Genomic DNA, 21,874 nt, shown 5'->3' with positions numbered 1-21,874 from the left:
AAAGGTCCAGTGATGTGGGCCAAGACATTAAGAGATTGCCTTTGCCCTTATGAACAATTAAGATGGGCCAAGGAAGTCTTCCAGAAGCAGCATTTATGTTGGCTTCCAACAACTGTGATAAAGCTGGTGTGGATGGGGTTCCAGCACAAATAGAACAAATCTGATTTTTTAAAAAAATGGATACATGTCATCAGAATCAAGCTTCGAGGGAGATGTGTGGACTAGGAACAGAAAATAATTAAATAAATCTAGTATTGTAATGTGTGATTTTCACACATGATCCTTAACTATGCTACATGTAACAGGGAAGATAGTTCTTCAATATTTTTGATTCTGAGTAATAGAACTCTTTGTCTTACCATACTATCCTCGTCACCGTCTTTATATCCACAGGCAAAGAAGAAATCTGGAAATATATCTGTCCAACCATTGCTTGTACAATTTTTGCTGATATTTCCTGAAAAAGAGGGGGGGAAGTGTAGCAATCAGGGGTGGAGTTCTAATTCAAGAAAAAGGCACCCCCACACAAACAACATGATTGCCACAGCTAACAAATCCACCCTAACCCATACCTTCCTTCCTTCCTTAATTAATTAATTAATTAACTAACAAGTAAAATTAAATGTATATCCTGCCCTTCTTCCCAAAAGGTAGCCCAGGGTGGCAAACAGGTGATAGAACACTAAAAACGTCTATAAAACATCTTAAAAACATCTTTTTAAAAACATCTTTAAAAACAGTTCCAACACAGATGTGGACTTAAAAAGGCTTGTTGAGATAGGAAGGCCTTCAATAGGTGCTGAAAAGACAACAGAGATGGTGCCTGACTAATATTTAAGTGTAGGAAATTCCGAAGTGTTGGTGACACAACACTAAAGGTCCCATAACACTAGTGTAAACAATGTGCCACAAGCCACAAAACATGAATGAGATATGTGTTAGAGAACCAGCAATTCAAGTACATGAATTCATCCACAGACTACATATCAAGCCATAAAACATAACATGCATATATGTAGCATATTATCAAGGAATGAAGCATTTGTAAAAATTTCCTAGCTAGACAGTCCACACAAAATTTACCTGTTTTACAGATGAAGTACACAACTGTGGACAGAGAACTGAGACAAAATTATTTATTTATTTATTTATTTATTTTATTTATTGCACTTTTAAACCGCCCTTTAGCAACAGGCTCTCAGGGCGGTGTACAACAAAACACATGCAAAGTAGGCTAGACAAGAAAAGTGAACCAAGAAGCTGCAAGATGCAGGTCAACTTCACACATGCATTTGGTCAATGAATTAAGCAGGATAGTGAGGGTCTACTGAATCTGCTCAAATTTTTCAGTTTGTTGCCGTAACATTTTAACTGAGGTCTTGCCTACTAATTTTGCTGTCCCTTTCCAGAAACACTAGTGGTCAGCCGTAACATTCCTGTAACAACAATGCAGCCAGAAGTCATTTTAATATGCAAATAAGTGATTTAATAGGTACAGAATGAGGAAGAGCCACACAAATATTTCTACAGTTTTCTATTAACCTAACACTAGGAAAAGGTTAAATACTGAGTCCTCAAGATAATAATATCTAGGTAGGCCATGGCTGCCCTGAATTCCATCCCTGCTGAGAATGCAATCCATAAACATCTAGCAATCTTCCTCAACAAAGAGTGCAATCCTACCCCATCCCACCCACCGCTCCTGACTGGTGTGGGGTCAGGATGGTGCATAGGTTTCGCTTCATTAGCCTCTGCCAGCAGAGAGCAGCAGCAGTGGTGGTGGTGATGGTCGGTGGTGGGGGGTCTGCCACAGTGGAGGCCTAGCATCACCCTTGTACGTGGGAAGCTAATGCTAGCAGTTCTCCAACCATTGGTAACCAGCTGAAAGCCCTGAAATGGGCCATTTGGGGGCTTGGCACCAGCAGCATTGGGTCTGGTTAATCTAAAGCACTATGTATCCCCCTAAGGAGCCCAGTCATTAGGCCTGATGCGATACTGGCCTGAAACTAGTATAGCAAAAAAGAAGAGTGAAATGTTGCCACCACCTTCTGCCTGGATCAGTGAAAGCAGCAGGGCTTTGGATGCAGTGGTGGCCCTGCCTCTCTGCATGGCCCTGATGTTCCCTGCCAGGGGTTAGGATCGCCCTGAGAGTCTTGCTACCAAGGCCAACAGAACCCACATGTCTACATTTGCCAAAGACGCAACTTCTACATCAGATAATCTAAATTGTGTCTCACCACACCAAAATAATTCCTAAATCTATCTGTGGTATTGTCATACATAGAAAATTATCAAATATTTATTACAGGTAACAGTGTACTGATCAGCAACAGACCAGAAGTATCTCTGCAACGTTTAAAAATCACTTGGCAGATGTTCTATTAGCTTCCAACTTTTGAGAAGATTAATTTGTGGTTATAAATGTGTTAGATGGAGAAGTAATTTGAATAAAATTGTCTCCGTAAAAGCCTCTCATTACTCTACACTATTATTTAAGGTGATATTGAATGATCTATGGCAGGGTTATTAAAGCCTTCAGATCCTGTAATGATGAATAACTAGCCAGAGAGATAAATGTACTTCTGACATACAACAAATTCCAATTTTGCTTGTAATGCATTTCTAAAAGCCTTATCCAATTATGGGAAGAGGAGCAGAGATGAGGGAAAGTTCTAGAAGGAAGAGCAAATTGGAAGGTTTTCCTATTGTCCCAGAACATACAAGGAAATTATTTAATATTCATAAAGATGCATCTGCCAAGTATGCAATGCTTAAATAAGTCTACATAGCCATCATAAGCCTGGAGCCATTACCCTGAAATAATCTGACCAGCAGTTTGGATTGGAAATACCTGCCCTTGGATCCATCCTGTAAACATGGTGGGAACACAGGAAGCTCCCTTATACGGAGTCAGACCATTGGTCCATCTAGCTCAATATTGTCATTTTTTTTTATTTAAGACATTTATAAATGTAAATGAACTGCCTTCAAGTCGATTCCGATTTATGGTGACTGTATGAACAGGGTTTTCATGGTAAGCAGTGTACCATTGCCTTCCTCTGAGGCTGAGAGGCGGTGACTGGCCCAAGGTCACCTAGTGAGTTTCATGGCTGTGTGGGGATTCGAACCCTAGTCTCCCAGGTCGAAGTCCAACACCTGAACCACTACACCACACTGGCTCTCTAAGATATTTATACACCACTTAATTACAGTATTCACAAATGGTATACACACACACACAAAAAAGGCAAATGAAGTAGTAAAGCCAGAAAATTGTTATTATAAAACCAAACATTAAAACTGAACATACCTTAAAATGCCTTCTGGAACAAGAAAGTTTTAGTCATGGCTCTGAAGTTCAGTAAGGAGGGTGCGTGTCTAATCTCAGGTGGGAGGGAGTTCCCCAGGCTTAGGCCCACAACACTAAATGCACAGCTGCACTGAGTGGCAGAAGCCCTCAAGGCTTTCAGATGGGGAACAGTCACAGCCCTACCCCAAACCAGGATTGAGCCTTGGACCTTCTGCATGCAAAGCAGACAGTCTCCCACTGTGCTATGGTCCTTCTCTACCTCTGATGATTCTGAATGTCCACATGGGGTTGCAACTCTCAAATAAGATGTGTAATCCTAGATTGCATAGCTGATTTCCAGATCTTATCTAAAATATCAGTTGTATGAAATGGGTCTGCATAGGTTTGATTTTACATATTGAGGTCCTATACAAATGTTATGCCCTTGCATAGGTGTCCAGTGAAGTTGGAGATGGGACAAGTGTGCCGCAGCTGGGGCAGGGGGATGCTAAGGCACGGTTGCTCCTTGCCATGTATATGGGATGGATCCAGGGATGGGTATTGTCCAATCTGACCCACAACTCACATAAAGGCAGGCTCTTTGTAACTTGTGACTAACCAAGCCAAATGCAGTCTGAACCTAGGGCTGGTCTGAAGACATTTTGCTGGGCAAAATGGTGCCTCTAAACATTCTATGTACACATCTACATGCATTCTACCAGAGCTTGGAAAAGTTACTTTTTTAAACTACAACTCCCATCAGCCCCAGCCAGCATGGCCACTGGATTGGGCTGATGGGAGTTGTAGTTCAAAAAAAGTAATTTTTCCAAGCTCTGTTCTAGACTTGCAGCTGAATCTTTCTTTGTCACTGGCTAAGGGGTGGCATCCTTCACTGCACCTGAAGTCAGCAGGTTAGCTTAGGGGGTTCAGGACAGACCACACGGCACTCACAGCTCTGTCCCCTCCACCCCTCAGCATCTGCTGCCTGAGGCAGCTGCCTCACTCCATTCAATAGCAGAGCTGGCCCCACCAGTCATCTGTTGTGTGGCCTACCAGATGCTTAATCAAACCCCAACCTTATGTCCTGTTCTGGACAGGCAACAAAACCCAGAGTTTCGTGGGCTACCACATATGGCTGGTGGACTGTGTTTGGTTTGGTGTATGACCCATTCTACAAACCTGATATAAAAAAGATACATTCATAGTAATTGTTCAGGGCTATGTCGATACATTCATAGTAATTGTTCAGGGCTATGTCCTAGATGCAAAACTAAATCAAGTCAGTTGCATGTATGCAGGAAAATAGACATACAGGCAAGACTTAAGCGACAGTTGTACACATCTTGAGACACAGGTATTAAAATAATATAAACTTTCATATGTATTCTCCTTTCAGTGTGTACTCTGCACATAACCAAATCCAAAATGAAAAATGAAATGGACTGCCTTCAAGTTGATTCCGACTTATGGCGACCCTACTAATAGGGTTTTCATGCTAAGCGGTATTCAGAGGGGGTTTACCATTGCCTTCCTCTGAGGCTGAGAGGAAGTGACTGGCCCAAGGTCATCCAGTGAGCTTCATGGGTGTGTGGGGATTCGAACCCTGGTCTCCCAGGTCATAGTCCAACACCTTAACCAGTACACTACACTGGCTCTCGATCTTCATAATTAAAACAATTACTTAAAACCTTGCTGTTACCAGTGCATGAGAATCCTTTCAAACAAAAAACACAACTTCCATTATATAAGGGAATTTGAAATACCTGGTTTGCTGAAAAAATGGCTGAAGACCTTTGGACAAGGGATTGTGACAGTTTCTCCAATTTCTGCAGGGTGCCAGCAAGTAATGTTGTCCCAGATCCCAACACATCCTGGGAAAACAAGCAGAAAGCATCCAACTTGAAGCCCCTTGAGTGAAATCTTTCCCCCCAGAAAAGAACCCGATCTGTCTGCAGCCCTGGGACCAAGAAGGAGTACCATTTAAGGAGGAGCTAAGTTCTCCCCTCTTCCATTTTTTAGGTCACATGTGATTTCTTCTCAGGAAGCACCTATTCTTCTGGTTATTATGAATTTTCCAAAAGCATGTGCAATAAATGTTCTGAAAATGAGTATTGTTACATACACTGGCTTCTCTTCCTCATTTAATCTTGCAAAATAGCCAAGACAACACCTTCCAAACTTTGTTGCAAATCTTTCCTTACCCACCTTTGAAACGCTATCCCTTAATTGGGCAACCAAGGTTGGGAAAGAAAAGAACAAAGGATATGAAGTGGTGGTAAGCGATAGCAATCCTCCGAAGACCTTTGCAAGTGGGGCTGGAGATCTGTGATGGTTCTTCTGGGTGGGGTGGGGGAGAGAGAGCAGGTTCCCACACCTTATACAAGAAGAGCTCTGGTGGACCAAACCAAAGGCCTATCTAGTCCAGCATCTTGTTTCTCACACTGTCCAACCATAAACCTCTTGGGAAGTCCACAGAGGGAAACGGTTATCTCCTACAGCAACTGTCGCGTAGTTCCATCGCAACTGTTACTCAGCCATCACGGCTAGTAGCCAGTGACAGTCTTATTTTTAACAGATGTGTCTGATCCTAAACCCAAGACCTACAAAATCCTACAAAGAAGGTTGAGAGCTGGCATGTTCCCCCTGGGTAGGCTGTGGCAGGTTCCAATGCCAGTTTAAGCCACCAAGTGGCAGAGCAACAGAGAAGGTCTCAAGTTCAATCCCCGGTTTCTCTAGGTGAGGCTGCCCTCTCTCTGAAACCCTAGAGAGCCACTGCCAGTCAGTGTAGACTATAGTGAGCTACATGTACCAAAGGTCCAACTCAGTATAAGAATGCTTCCTGTATTCAGGGCTGTCCTCTACCTGAAACCCTAGAAAGCTGCTGCCAGTCAGTGCAGACAATACTGAGCCAGATGAATCAATGGCCTGAGTTGGTATAAGGCAACTTCCTATATTCCTATGTTTGTGAACTCATTCACAGGAAAACAATGGTCAAATCACTCTTTTTCCACTTCAGTTCCCAGTCTATAACTTGAGAACAACAAGAACAACCAACCTCCATCAGCAATTACAGAAAAGTGCACGATAAAGAATTTTTCATCTCACTTTATTTGTGCATTCCAATTCATAGGAATGTAAATGGTCACTGAACTTTTCCCTCTAAGGAGAGCTGCCAAAAGATATTCATCCTGCAAGAGGCTTCTCAAGAGCGGCTGTATACTACAGCCAGCGTGGATTTTTCACATTCCGCAATGTTAAATTGAAAATACCCCGCATGCCATTCTGATGCTTCCCATAAGCTCATTTCAAACAAAACCTTACAAAACTTATAGTCCTGAACTCAGAAATGCTTGCTTAACAACCCTCTAAATTTTCATAGTGATACACAAAACAGAGAGAATAGAGAGTTCAAAGTGTAAAAAGAGAGGGGGGGACACAGACCCCTGTTGGAGTTTTTTCTGTCAGTGTTCTCATAATTTGTTGCAATTAATTAAAATCAGCCATATTCACAGAGTACCATAATCAGATTACTGACCTTGCCCCATACTCTGACCTTCATCTTCTGCAGTTTAAACATTAAAAAAGTCATGGCTGATTTTTAATTAATTTAAGAAATGTAACATTAAAGTCAATGATAAGCCCGGGCATGCTCAGTAAGAACCAACTGTCAGTGTTCTAAAAGCCAGACTCACAGCTGCTTGCCTTGGCTAATCAGGGGGACCACACCCACACCAGACCTTTCTTTCACTTTAGACAGTCATGGCTTCCCCCAAAGTATCCTGGGAAGTGTAGTTTGTGAAGGGTGCTGAGAGGAGACTCCTATTCCCCTGACAGAGCTCCAGTGGCCAGAGTGGTTTAACAGACAGCTGCTCTGATTGAAGCTCTGAGGAGAACAGGGCGTCTCCTAGCAATTGTCAGCACCCTTCACTAACTACACTTCCCAGAATCTTAGGGGAAATCCATGACTGTCTAAAGTGAAAGGAAGGTCTGGTGTGGATGTGGCCACTGACAGCTTTGGTTTAAATTTGGGTGGGAGACTGCATGTGCCTGCTGTAGAATAAAAAGATGGGGAAAATGCTGAAAAACCATGATACTGTTCACAATGTTTTCCTTTTGGAAAGGAAAGAGGCTTCACCTCTGCCAAGTGCCCACCCACCCACAATCTCCTCCCCTCCCCCTTCCTCCCTCCCGTTACCTCTCTGCCCCTCCCCCAGGGCAGTACCACCTATCCTAAGCATGATTGCACAGGAGTAAATCCCACTGAACTCAAAAAGCATGCAAATGATCAAACCTGCCCTCCCCTCCTCCTCCCTCCCATCACCTTCATTTTGCCCCTTCCCTCCCCCTTCCATTGCCCCTCCCTTTCCAATCTCCTCCTTCCCCCTCCTTCTCCTTCTGCTCCCCCCTCCCACTCCCCCATGGTTAGTTTTACCTATCCTAACCATGATTGCACGGGAGTAAATCCCATTGAACTCAATAAGCCTGCAAATAATCAGACCTGCCTTTACCCACCTTCCCCTCTTCTCTCCCTTCCTTGTCCCTTATTCCTCCCCTCTTCCTTCTTCCTCCTCCCCTGCCCACTCCAGCCCTCCCTCCCTCCCCCGCATGGTAAATTTTACATATGCTAAGCATGATTGCACGGGGGTAAATCCCACTGAATTCAATAAGCATGCAAATGATCAAACCTGCCCTCCTCCTCCCCCCTCCCCCTCCTGCCTGCTCCTATCCCCCTCCTCCCCTCTGCCCTTCCTCCACTCCGTCCTCCTCCCCTACCCCTGCCCTTCTTCCCCCTCACCTGTCCATCCCCGTGGTCAGTTTCACTTATCCTAAGCATGATTGCAGGGGAGTAAATCCCACTGAACTCAATAAGCATACAAATGATTCATCTATTCTCAGCAAACCTGCACAAGATCCCATTTCTTACCTCCTGGATTAAAAAGCAGAGAACGTACCTATAGCCAACAGGTTATCATACTTTGGACACATAATGAGAAGACATGATTCATTAGAAAAGATAATAATACTGGGGAAAACAGAAGGGAGTAGAAAAAGAGGAAGGCCAAACAAGAGATGGATTGATTCCATAAAGGAAGCCACAGACCTGAACTTACAAGATCTGAACAGGGTGGTTCATGACAGATGCTCTTGGAGGTCACTGATTCATAGGGTTGCCATAAGTCGTAGTCGACTTGGAGGCACATAACAACAACAATTTCTATCAAACTTTAAAAAGCAGGGAAATTGGGCAGCTATAGTGAACGCACCAGGGGAGCAGGAGACCTGACCTCCTCTCTGAGATATTGTACTGCTCTACAAATTTGTCAAAATGCCAACACAATTTGGGTTGGTCTTTCACAGTCCAATCCACTTCCTGTGTAGCTTGGAAGAATTTGGTAACATATGCCTCTGAACATATGGTGAGTGGTGGCAACACCTGCAATCAGCCCAAATAACAGAAACAAGATGTGTGCTGTGCTGATCTTGTTGTAGCAAGGAGGAAGCAACAATATTAAGACATTTGATATAATTTAAATAGTCACTTTAAATATGTTTGATTAATATAGTTTCCTATAGTAAATCATTTTCTTTTGCTTCCGTATCTGTGAATATGTGAAGTACAGCCAGTGGCATCACTAGGGTTGGTGTCACCTGGTGCGGTAACTCATGGTGTCACCCCCCATGAACCTCCTTCTGTACCAGACCTAGGGTGCCTAGGGATGGGGCGGCTCTGGGTTAGGGTTGCCATATTCCAGTTCCACAAATCCGGGCAGGTTAATTGGCATATTATGCAAAATATTTGCATATTATTTGCATATTATGCAAATATTTGCATATTAATATCTGGATTGTCCAGTTGTTTTGTTTTTGTGCCTAGGAATTACCACCAAAAACTGGGGAAAGATGTGAGAAATCTTTTTTTTAAAAAAACTTAACATTTTCAGACTTAAATGCCTAGACTCTAGTTTCCAACACTATGGAATGTTGATTGATTGATTAAGAGGATTTATATCCTGCCCTTCTGCTGTTAAAAACAGAGCTCAGGACACCTTACAAATATAATAAAAACAATAAAAATGCACAATCAATATAAAAACATAATAAAAACACAAAATAGCAACAAACATAAAGTAAGTCAGGGCAGCAGTACGGTTAACCATTACATATACAATATATTTCAGAGATGTGGTGGGTGGAGAAAAACAAGCCAACATGTTAGGAAAAGGAGTCTTTCACGCCACATGCTCAGTTCTAAATACTGTTGCAGCAAGTTTTACAAGTTCCTCCAGTATTCCACTGATGCAGGCACTCAGACATTCAAAGTATCTGTATGTTTCTTAGGTTTTATAAAAGCAGAGCTTTGCTTAACTCAAAATTTCTTCTCCCTTTGATCAACCACATTTACACAGGTTCCACCTCCATACTCAAAATGAAACTGAGCCTGGAAGTGTACAACAACCCCACACATACCTTGCTAATTAGATTACTAATGCCAGGATGTCTGTCTTATCGACTACTCTCCTGCTCCCCCCCACACCGGGCATCATGAAAGACCCAGTCCTGGGCTCAGAAAGAAAATAAATATCTGGTCCTCTTCAAAGTACTTATAAGCCTCTTGTTTTAATTAAAATAATAATTATAAGTTCTTGCTCTTATCACTAATGGGAGTTAATTATCTTGCATATGCTGCTGTTGCTTCTGTGGCTGTAACGGAGTGAGGTTAAAGATAAGTGAAATGCAAATAGAAAAAAAAACACAGAAGGCAGTAACACTTTCCTAAATGTAATACCATACCAACCACAACAAGATTCCTATGAGTAAGGTAGAAAACTAAGCATCTCACAACCAGTCAGGATTCCTAACCAAAAACCAAAAATATGATAAATGAAGAAATATTTATATAAGCATGACTATCAAATATATTACACAAACTGTAAAGATGTTTATAGTGAAATCCTAGGTTTATTTATTCAGAAGCAAGTCCCAGTGTATTCAGTGGAACTTACACAAACAGGGTCAGAACTGCAACCTCAAGTGATAAGCAACTTCATTCACACAACCCAAAATTCTGAATCATGCCACTTTACGCTGTTTTGCAACTGTTTATACTTGTTTTTATGGTTATTGGATTTTAAATGGCTTTATTTCTTGTTGTGAGCTGCCTTGGTTTCCAACCCTACCTTTCAGGGTTGTTGGAAAGACTACACACACACACTGCAGATGTATAAATACATACAGCCCATATAATAGTTTATTGTCAAACCAGTTGGTCATTGCAGAAAAATCAGTATTAGTTTAAAAAAAATCAGTATTAGTTTTCTACAGAATAAAAACTGTAATACCTAAGTAAGCCCTGCCTACTTGCTTTAAAATAGGACTGGAGGGCACAAACACAATTCTTTTTTACATTCACTCCAAAGTCCCATTGATTTTCAGCACATTCATAACCATGTCTACTCAAAAGTAAATCCTATTGAATTCAATGTGATTTACTCTGGACATATGGGATTAGCAATGCTTTTACCCCCACAAAAGCAAGTATTGGGAAGGTTTTCAAAACACTGCCCAGGATCTGACTCCTGCACACAAGAGGGGAAAAAACTGAAATGTATATACTTACCCAATTTATGAGATTTTCAGATAAACGGGGGGAAACCACCATTTTCTGGCCTTGCAGTGAGGTTTACTAGACACTGCCACAGGTCAACCAAACACTTTACTGATTGGCTGCAATCCTGAACGGGCGGGTTTAAAGCTACGAAGTGCTATACAGTAGTTTAAAAAAAGATTTAATGGGAGGGCCTGATGTTTTTATGTATATCTCGAGAACCGGACCACCTAGAAACTTAATTTTTTTTAAAATGAAAGCTGAGAATCCAGGCCAGCTAAGGGGCTAAATGGGCGCTGGGTGGCATGCAAAGAATCTGGGTAAAACCCGGCTAACTGGGCAATATGGCAACCCTACTCTGGGTGACACCCCCCTCTCATGGTGTCACCCTGGTGCGGTCTGCACTCCCTGCACCCGGCTAGTGACGCTGCTGAGTACAGCAACACTTTGCAACACTAAAAGAAATCCAAAAACAATTGTGGAATAATGGCACTGACTATTCTGCAGAATAGTTTCCAAGGGACATGAGGAGTGTCTCAGTTTGCACAAGATAAAACAGTGGGAAGTGAAATATGTTCTAGCAAAATTCTAGGTGTGCTCCATGTCTTTAATTGACTATGACCACCTTTCCTTAAGTGGAGTGGTTTAAACATAGCATGCTGAAAACATGCATGTTGGGCAGGCCAAGTTTGTTTTTTCCAACAGCTAGAGTCATTGCTTAAGTAGCAACATATTGTAATCAGTCTAATTTTACATCAAACTGCAGTTTCAGGTCCAACTGTTAATGCACCCAAAATAGAAATAAAACATAACCTCCAGTTTGTAACACAAAAGGCTGTCTTCGCCATCATATGACATTGACCAACCAATAAAAAGGCTTTGAAATTAATAAAAATAAATTTGACAGATTTCTACTATGAATAATGAGTGAAATATAATTTTCTAGGTTAGATTCTCTGTAGAAACAGTAGTAACACAGGAAAGAAGCAAAGTAAGAACACCAACAAACATACAAAAATGTAATTCTCCATCTGTGGAGATGGCAGGTGTTGCCACCACTCATCATATGCTCATTCGCACATTACCAAATTCTTCCAAGCTACACAGGAAGTGGATTGTGAAAGACCAACCCAAATTATGTTTGCATTTTTACATATTTGTAGGGCAGTACAATATTTTAGAGAGGTCAGGTCTTATTTTAAAGAGGAGATCAGGTCTCTTGCTCCCCTGGTGCATTCACTATAGTTGCCCAATTTCCCTGCTTTTTAAAGTTTGATAGAAATATCTGTTGGCTATAGGTACATTCTTAAACCGTAAGTTTTTTTTTTACTATTAGTGAATTAATTAATATAGTTCTAAACTGTCCTTCATTGGAAAGCGATACCAAGGGGGCAAAGAGGTACAAATATAAATTAATACTGGAACTTCCAAACACAATCATAGAATAAAATAAAAGGAGCAGTAAGGTCACAGCAAGGTCAATAAAAACATTTAAAATTGGCTAAGGCAGTTAACCTCCCATAAAGGTCTGCCAAAATAGGTGACCTTTTGATTTTTCCTTTTTTTCAAATGACTGCACTCAAAGCAGCTTGTTAATGTAATAATTGCAAAAATAAATTGTAAAATGATCACAGAAGAATTTCAATAATCAACACAATACTCTGTTCCTAAAAATTCATTCCACTAACAACGCTATAATGACAACATGAAATGATAAGTCACAGTTCATTTACTCAGCCTGGCAAAAAGTTACCTTCTTACTGTGTGTAATTATGTGCTTTGAAGAACCCAGTTTTCCAATGGCTGATATTTCTGACAAGGAACTAGGAGACTGATAGGAATGGAGAGTGGGAGTAGCAGGTTTTATGGACATGGGAGCAGTAGCCATGAAGCCAAGGATAAGAACTGCATAGGGTATAATGGTTCTTCCACACAGATAAACGCCCAATCCCTGGAAATCTCTGGAACAAAAACCCAACTCCAGAGGTAGCCAACTCCAGAGGTAGCCAATCCCCATACCCAGAGGCAGCCAACATGATGCCCTCTAGATGCTGTAGGACTCTAACTCCCATCAGCTCCAGCCAGCATGGCCAGTGGTCAGCAGTGATGGGAATTGTAGTCCAGCAACTTCTGGAAGGTACCATGTTGGCTACTAGGGCTGGGGCCAGACATGCCGAGGCCTGCACGCACACACATGCCTACCTGTCTCTCACAGGGAGGAAGCTTCTTCTGCCCGCCCGTTTGCTGGCTCCATCTCTCCTGTCTCTTGTGGCTGCGAGGGCTGCTACAGGCACTCATCACTGCCATCAACCAAGATGGCACCGGAGGCTTCCTTAGGGAAACCTCAGCTGCCATCTTAGTTAATGGCAGTCCTGCACGCACAGCCTCAAAAGATAGGAGAGATGGTAGGTGGAGCCAGTGAACAGGCGGGTAGAAGAAGCTCCCTCACTGCAATCTGCGGCAGCTACTCTGCTATAGATTGTGGAAAAGGAGCACTACTCCTCCCCCACCCTATCAAGAGGCCCCTCAGGGGCCTCTGTGGCTCCAGGGGCCTCTGTGGCTCCAGGGGCTCTCGGCCAGGGCCTGACCTGGCCGCCCTTTGGGACCAGCCCTGGCTACACCTGTAAATGAAATAAATGCTTATTCTTCCTCTTTTTACTTTGACTCCATTTCCCTCCCCTTCCTCTGTTCTCTTGCCTATATCAAATCTGATACAGCTAGCTCTTTAAGGCAGGAAGTGTCCTCTTGTACTTTGTAAAGCACTACACACACTGATGGAGTTACACAGATAACAGGAATAAGGCCACATCCATCTATAGCATACAATTTAAAGTGCTATTATACCACTTTAAGAGTCATGACTTTCCCCATAGAATCCTAGGAACAGTGGGTTGTGATAGGTGCTGAGAGTTGTTAGGAACCCCTATTCCCCTCATGGATCTACAGTTCCCAGAGTGATTTAACTCTTCTCAGGGAACTCTGAGAATTGGAGCTCTATGAGGAGAATAGGGGCCTCATAACTACACCACCTTTCCCAAACAAAAGTTCCCAGGATTCTTCGGGAGAAGCCATAACAGCTAAAGTAATATAATAGTGCCTTAAATGTATAATGCGGATGTGGACTAAATCATGCCCAGCCAGGAATGGACTCCCATCAGTGGTGTATGCTGTGGGGTAGGGAATAGTGACAAGGTGTCAAGAGGCTGTGTGTGCCATTCTGCCTGTCCTGTGCCCCCTAAGCCAGCTTGCTGCTGTAGGTGCAGTGGAGGATGCTGCCACATTGCCAGAGTTGAAGTAAGATTCAACTGCCAATCCAGTTTTGTACATGTGGAACAGGAGGGTGCCATCTTGTTCTTCACCTCAGGCAGCAAAATGTCTTGGACTGCCACTGAGTCCAGCTCTCTCCTTTGGCTTCTGAGAATTAGCCAGGGTGCACCCACATATTCTCAAGAATCTCTGCAACCACCAAGAGCTGGAAAATGTTTAAAAGCATAAACTATCCAAATGCCAAATTCTCTGCCAGATAATCAAAGTCCAGCACAAAATGATGGATGAGCAGAATATGCACAGTCCTGCTTACAATTAGTTGATCAATTATAATATATTTCATATGGAAAAATAATCCCCCTGTCTCCTGGGTACCTAAAACTGTGGTGCTGGCAATCCAAAGCAGGTTTTCAGACTCAGTAAGAAACAAATATTGGTTTATTATCTCTCATAGGACTTCTGAATCAGCAACTCAAGCAGGATTTCATCCTTTTCTGAGTACACTAATTAACCAGATACTTGGTTAATTATCTTCCTTTCTTTGCAGAATGTGTTTATTTACAAAGATTACCATACAAGCAACATCGTTGTGGGGAATTTATGCAATTGCCTTGATCTGTTTGTTGATTTTTAAAAATACAATAAAGGCAGCAAAGTTTAATGAACCATTTCAACATGGTTGAGAGCTATTTCGCTAAGGGCGGTATATAAATTGAAATAATAAATAAATAAATAAATAAATATTTATACATATTCGTAGAAATCTTTTGCAATCTTATTAAAAAGGGCTTACTAAGAGGAAAATGTTACCAATGAATTATGCAGAAAAACTGCTGAATGATACCTCCCCAATTGACCTTATGGTATGTATGTTGGAACACTTTGAGCATGTTTTAAAATGGTCTTACTCTTGTCCTTCTGCTTCTTGGTCCCTTCTTTCTGTGATGACAGAAGCTGGAAGAAGAGGCCATTAGACTCAGAAATACAAGAACATGAGGAGTCTGAAATGCCCATTTTCAAGCATGTTGTCATAACCCAGAATGTAGTTTTGATGGGTGAGTAGTATAAACCAACTTCTACCTACAGAAGCATCAGTGAGTCTATAGTCTATAGGAGAAAGTACCAAACTGGAATTATCATAGATGGACAAGAGAGCTCCAGAATGTTGAAAAATGGTGGATTCTGATTGGCCAGACCACTTATATAAACTTCCAGGTAGGGATGGTCCAATCTGTCAGTTTCAGTTTCTATCAGTTTTTCCAATCTTAAATTCAATTTTCCACATTTGGCAGCAATTTGTGTTTTTTTTAAGTCAAAAAAAATTACCAACATTTTAGTGTGAATGTCTCCTCATGTAAATATTTTTGTATACAGTTCTGACTAATACACACATTTTTTCAAGCAACTTTTCCTAACATGATGCATTTCTGTATGTCTGGGATTTTTATGCACACTTTCTCCTAATATGTGATTTTTGTACACATGATTTGGCTGGAGAACTGCATTGTAAAATTGAGAGAAGTGCAAATTTCAAAGGATAATTGTGTTTTGGTTTGTATATTGGTTCAAAAAGTGTGAATTGGACTGTTTCTCATTAAAATGCAAACAAAATCCACTTTCTCCCCAATTCCTACTTCCTGGTCAGGTCAGCCTCAGTCCTGGACTGCTTCCAAATCAGGACTCTGTTGACTACTTTTCCAGCTACCTGGCCATGCTCAAACTGTTTTCTCCATCTTATCTGCCCCTGCTCTACTCAGCTGTGACTCTCTCAGATTCTAAACCCACTTGGCTTGCTTGCGATTTCTTGGCCCTTGACTAGAGAAGTGACCTTGCTCTGGCTTTGAATGCATGTAGCTCCACCTGCTGGTTTGATTTTTTCAAAGCAGCAATCGGGACTGAAAGAACAACACTGAACTGCAGAAGCAACAGTCAAGAAAACAAAAGGTGGACTGCTCTAGTGTTCTTCTTTTGGAAGCCTCCTTTCATGGAAAACACATGAAAGCTATCGTGGAGAGTGATTCTATCCATTTCAGAGGAGCAGCCTTACAGCGAAAGTGGCAAAAAATAAATAAAAAAGAACTGCTTTCTCAATCCAGCATGAAAGATCCTCATGGCAAAGCAGGCTTCTGTGCATGGAGCCAATGCACAGATGAACATATACATTTGTGTGTCTATATCAAATCTTGGAAGATTACTTGTAAAAAGTAATAAATTACAGTTACAATTACATGGCCCAAAAAGTAGTAATTACCATTACAATTACAATTGCTCTGAAAGTAACTGGTTACTTTTTCTCAAAAGTAATCACTACAATTACATTTCAGTTACTTTTATAAAAATGCCTACAAGGTGCTGGCCTTGGCTGCTGCACATCTAAGTAGCCTAAAACAACATTAAAGATAAACACACACATACAGAGGTAGTAGATTAATTCTTTTTATCCATAAGATAGCAATGGTGGTCTCTCTACTGGTAAGGGAGGTGGGGAGGGAGGCAGAGGCCACTACTCAGATCTTTGCACGTCAAACCAAGTGCAACCCGCCCCCCTCAGCCAGCAAGCATAATCTCTCTCACTTAACCACCTCCCGGACCCTGCCCTGCCACCAACTAAAGGACACTCACCCAAACAAACATTTTCCCCTGAGATGCAAAAAAGTTAAAATACTGCAAATGCAGCACAGTAGCCAGAGAGGGTGGTGGAGGCCACTTTGTGTGCCAAGTGCAAACACAGTATTCACACACACACACACACACACACACACACACACACACACACACACACACACACTCATCTTTCACCTCCACAATTATTTCCATTCTGCTGCTGCCTCCTTCTCCTCCTTTATCCATGTTCATGCCCACCGGCTCCTTTTCCCCTCCACTCCATTCTTCACCACCACCACCCATTTTTTAAAACAATTGTTTTCTCCACTCCACCCCGTCTCACTCTCCACCTTCTCCCTCGTCGCCTCCTACCCACACACAGAGCATGAGGGAAGAGCGATGCTGCACAGAAGCCCAGTTTGAGGCACATTATTTCCATCCACAAATCAGAGAAGCAGAAGACTTCCCCTGTTCCCCCCCCAAGTAATGCCCAAAAGTAATGCTGGAAACATTACAATTACTTCACAAAAGTAATAAAATCACTCCTACTTCTATTACAATAAAAATGTAAAGGAATTACCCACTAGTCCCTCAAAAAAGTAATGAATTACAAGTACTTGTAATGAAGTACTTCCAAGCTCTGGTCTATATCTATATCACAGTGCTCATCTGGGCCCCTTTGAAATGGCTGGATTTGCCTTTCAATTGGTGTATCTATGGATGTGGGGAATGCATTTATTTGGGAAATGCTTTTCACTAATCATTCAGCAATTATTCTCAAAGGGAATGTAAGAGATGTACGGCTGTATTTCAGGAGCTGAGCACCTTGTTTATATGCAGAAGGTCTGAGCTTCAACCCTCAGTGTTACCAGGTAGTGTTGGAGAAGACTGCTGTCTGGTATCTTGGGAGAGCTATCGCTAGTAGCCAATACTGAACCAAATGAATGATTGGTCTAACCTGGTGTTAGGCAGCTTTTCATTTTCCCAATAAAAAGAATAGGAATTCACACACCCAATCTGGACAACCCTCTTTTGCACTTGACTAATTATGCATGACTGGAGCTGGATTAAGATCTTATTCCCAAGAACAGCACAAAATATGGCCATGGCACCACTATCTGATTCCATTCCATTATTTTTTAAAAGAAATATGTTCAAGATTTTTTTTGTGCTGTTTGAGCAGGTATATACATATTTGCAGAATACACCAGTGAGAACCCACATATTCTAAACTGAACTGAAGTGTACATCAGATTCTACAGAACAAAACATACAGAAGGTTTCAGATTCCGTCCTGGGCATCTCCAGGTAGGGCTTGCAAAAGCCTCCTGTCTGAAACCCCAGAATGCCCCTGCTAGTCAGTGGCATGCTGACAATATTGAGCTAAATGGACCAGTAGTCTGACTTGGTATAAGGCAACTTCCTGTGTTCCTACAGCAACAGCATCCTAGATCGACAGAACTAGAGACAGTTTAAGATGGCAACCCAAATAATGATTCTTATGAATCAGAACATTCTTCCAACGTTATTTTATGCAGACTAATATTTAAAAAATCATTTTGCAGCTTGGACTTAGAAGTCATAGCAGGCAATTTTAGAGATGTATTTAATGAAACTGCAAAAATGAACCAGAGAAGAGGTTCAGTGACTGCTTTGGTCCAAAGATATCATAAATAAAATAGGATGTTGTAGTAAAGGTCAGTTTGTTCCCATTAGTAGAGGGCATCAAAGGCTGATTTCAATGAACAGCTAACTATGGGTTTGTGAAATCTGTAAGGATTATGATACATCCACTGTACAATGACTGAAGTTCAGTGGGGTTATGCTTGTTAAATGTGAGAGAGGAAAAAATGACAGAAAGAAAATAGAAAATTGGAAATGCAATAATTCTGGTTGGTTGTTTTTCTCTATCAGGTCTCCCATTTTCATTATAATGGAAAGAGATGTTTCCAGGCCAATGGTGTTTCTTGCTAGGCATCAGTGACCTGGCATTCAGATGAAATTAACAAAATCTCTCTTTCAGTAGAATGTTCAATTTAGGAGAAAGCTTCCTGGCATGATAAAATTCAGCTAGCCAAGGCCTGTTTGGGGGGGGGGGAAACCACATTTTGATCTCAACATCAATAGTACCCTGTCCCCTCCTTAGTCAAACCTATAGCTGTTAATTTGTAGATGCCAAAATTTGATTTCAATAGATTCGGCATACATGCATACATAGATTTGGATATAAAAACCAAGACACTAGTTATTGTTAATAACTTCTAAAATCTGCTTCAAATTGCTTCTGGCATATTATTCTGGTGACTGAACTTGCTTTGGGCATATTATTATTTACTGTAAAATGCCACTATGAACATTGCATTAATAAAATGTGATAACACTGACTTGTTTTTTAACTTTACTATAAAAATACCTTGGTTCTAATGATTTAGGTATAATCAGGAAGAGTTAGAATGTCAAGTGAAAGAGTCCCAAAATTTTGTGATGAGAGTTATAGGAACAAGTTGTGCAAATCAAACACATCTTCTACTAAATTTGGTAACTTTATTTTGGTTTCAAAAATGAAAGGGGTCCTCCTCTCCTGTTGTTGTTGCCCCTAACTAGGGAGGAAAGAGACTCATGTTGCCTCTTCCTTTTCTTCAAGCCTTGTCACTTTCACAAGAGTTCAAAGATGGGGAGGGTGAAGGAAATTGACCTATGTTAAACTGGTAAGCCTATCCTTCCTTGTTACAGAGATGAGAGACGCTGAAGTAAATGTAGGCCAGGTATGAGGAATCTTTGGCCCTCCAGATGTTGCTTAACTATAACTCCCATCAGCCCCAGCAAACCTGGCCAATGGCCAGGGATGATGGGAGTTGTAGTTCAGCAACATCTAAAAGACCAAAGGTCCCCCAAATCTGATGTAGGAAATGCAGAAAAATATGGGTTTTTATGCACTGTGGATTATATCTATGTTCTGCTCAGAGTAGTCCCATTGAAATTAATGAAACTTAGTCAAGTTCATTAATTTCAATGAGTCTACTCTGAGCATGCGTAGCATTGGATATAACCTAGAAGCCCTATTCCGTTATTCTACCACTACCACCTTTACTATCACAGGCATGAGCCCATTGGCCCTGCCTCTCCCACACATTCCTGTCACTGTTCCTGCAGACCCCCAGGTATTGGGAGCTTGGGTAAAATCCATGCATGCTGTTGAACAATGTGGAGCCTACTCAAGTACAACAGGCTCCCTGCTGCAGTCAGCCCTCAACACATGGGAGGCTACAGGAATGGTGAAAGGGAGATTTGGGAGGGAATGCAGTCAACAGGCTCATCCCCTTCACTCCCTTCCAACTATACAAAGGTTCCGGACAAAAACTGAGAAATTCTGAAGCCCAAGTCCCAAGCTAGAAATGACTGTGATAGACAAATGCCTTCAAATGAGAGTCTGCCTAAAACACAGCTAAAGTAGAGGGGGGGGGGTTATGATTGAAAGCACCAAATGGGTTCAGACACTCCCTCTTGCTGTTTCTTATACCATATGCCTGGCCAAAAGAAAACCAAAAGATTGTGGTGGTGGATGCTTATCAGCATCCCACCTAGGTGCTAGTTTGGCACTTTAAACAATACTCCCACCCCATCCCACTTTAGATGCAATTGGAACAGGCCTGCATTCCAAGCCATCACATGCAATTCAGACCCAATGATTCTGGATCAATAATGTGAAAACACTGGGAGATGTGTATAGTGCTACAATGAGACCAGTCTGGTCCACCCTGGCAGAAGACCCTTCCTCTTATTGGAATGCCCCCTGTGGATGAAGAGGGGATGGCATTTATTTAGAGTTGGTCCATCTGCACTTTTCTTTTCTTGTTCTATCTTGACAAAGTGCTGTCTGAAATTTTTGTATACTGCATTTCCAAGAATCCAACCCTACCCATCATAGAGCTGCTGAAAAAAATGTTCTTGGCTATGTGGACATTTATTTCCTAAAAATATAGAGTATGTAGACACTGTATTATCCAACAAGATGCTAAATTACTAAGAAGCTCTTGAATTGTCTCAGCCACACAAGATAAATCTGTTTCTTTGTTGCTGAGCAGAGTCATGGCCGGCCTGAAACACGTCTGGCTGGGTTCAAAGGACAAATGGCTTGGACAAAGTGGGGAAGCATAACTGGATATGCAAGGCTGGTGGGAGTAATTAGATGAAGGTATAGCCACAGGGCCGGCTCTTCCATTAGGTAGGGCGAGGCAGCAGCCTCAGGAAGCAGATTTGGGGTGTTAGTAAAAGGCAGCAAATAGTTATTTTATTATCATTGTGGGTTTCTTTTATTGACATGGAGGGAGAGGGGTGCTTGTGGGTTTTTTGCCTCAGGGGCCCAAATAACATGGCTGGCCTTGGATACTTGTTACACCTTGATTTGGGGTAGGACACCATTTGCTGCTCTGCCTCAGGCAGCAAAATGTTTTTGGCCAGCCCTATATAGCCAGCAGATGTTGCTTGTAATTTATTATTTATTCATTTTAATACAGATTTAAAATTATGAACCAGCCTGGACCCTGCGGTCTTTATCAGAGGCCCTTCTCTGTGTGCCCCACTTGAGAGAGGTGCAGAGGTTGGCCACATGATAATAGGCCTTTTCAAATGCATTTTAAAATGCAGACTTCTTGGGCTTTCTTCAGTGGCAGTGTGCACTTGGGAACTCCACAAAGGATTTTGACATTAGGCAGGACAAAGCTCTGGTCTGCAGGACAAGGATTTGGCCTGTGAAGCCAAAAAGGTTCCCTACTTCTGCCATACAGCGTGAGCTAAGAGTAGTTCAAAACAGAAAGCCCCACAACAGGTCAAAACTCCCCAGCTACTTCTCTAGATCACTAGCCAGTAATACTTATCTCCTTTATTGGGGCGCTATTAATTTGACTTCTGGTCATAAGCTTGCTTTTCAGTGTTTGCAGTGAATTGAACATTAACTGGTTGGAAAGCACTTTGTGGAGAAGCTTGATTAACTATGGAATGCAATATTGTTAAATAAGGTCTTCATGTGGAAGTAAACAATGGTTTACCTTCCCAGTGAGTTCTTTCCTCAAGCTTATTAGGAGCTAAACCCTCCAGATGTTTTGGAC

At 41.8% G+C, this 21,874-nt stretch overlaps 1 protein-coding gene across 1 annotated transcript in view; it reads right to left on the bottom strand.

Annotated features, from left to right (window-relative positions):
- Positions 1–21,874, bottom strand: part of VIPR2 (vasoactive intestinal peptide receptor 2) — an 80,453-nt gene that overhangs the window by 42,407 nt on the left and 16,172 nt on the right. Inside the window, exons 3-4 of the mRNA XM_061585691.1 lie at positions 5,053–5,160; positions 360–457 (exon numbers count right to left, since the gene is read on the bottom strand). Of these exons, the coding sequence (XP_061441675.1) occupies positions 360–457; positions 5,053–5,160 (206 nt within the window). The remainder of the gene's footprint in view (positions 1–359; positions 458–5,052; positions 5,161–21,874) is intronic.

Source organism: Rhineura floridana, chromosome 10, assembly GCF_030035675.1.
Source record: "Rhineura floridana isolate rRhiFlo1 chromosome 10, rRhiFlo1.hap2, whole genome shotgun sequence".
Classification (NCBI taxonomy): Eukaryota; Metazoa; Chordata; class Lepidosauria; order Squamata; family Rhineuridae; genus Rhineura; species Rhineura floridana.
This window is presented reverse-complemented; position numbering and strand designations above follow the sequence as displayed.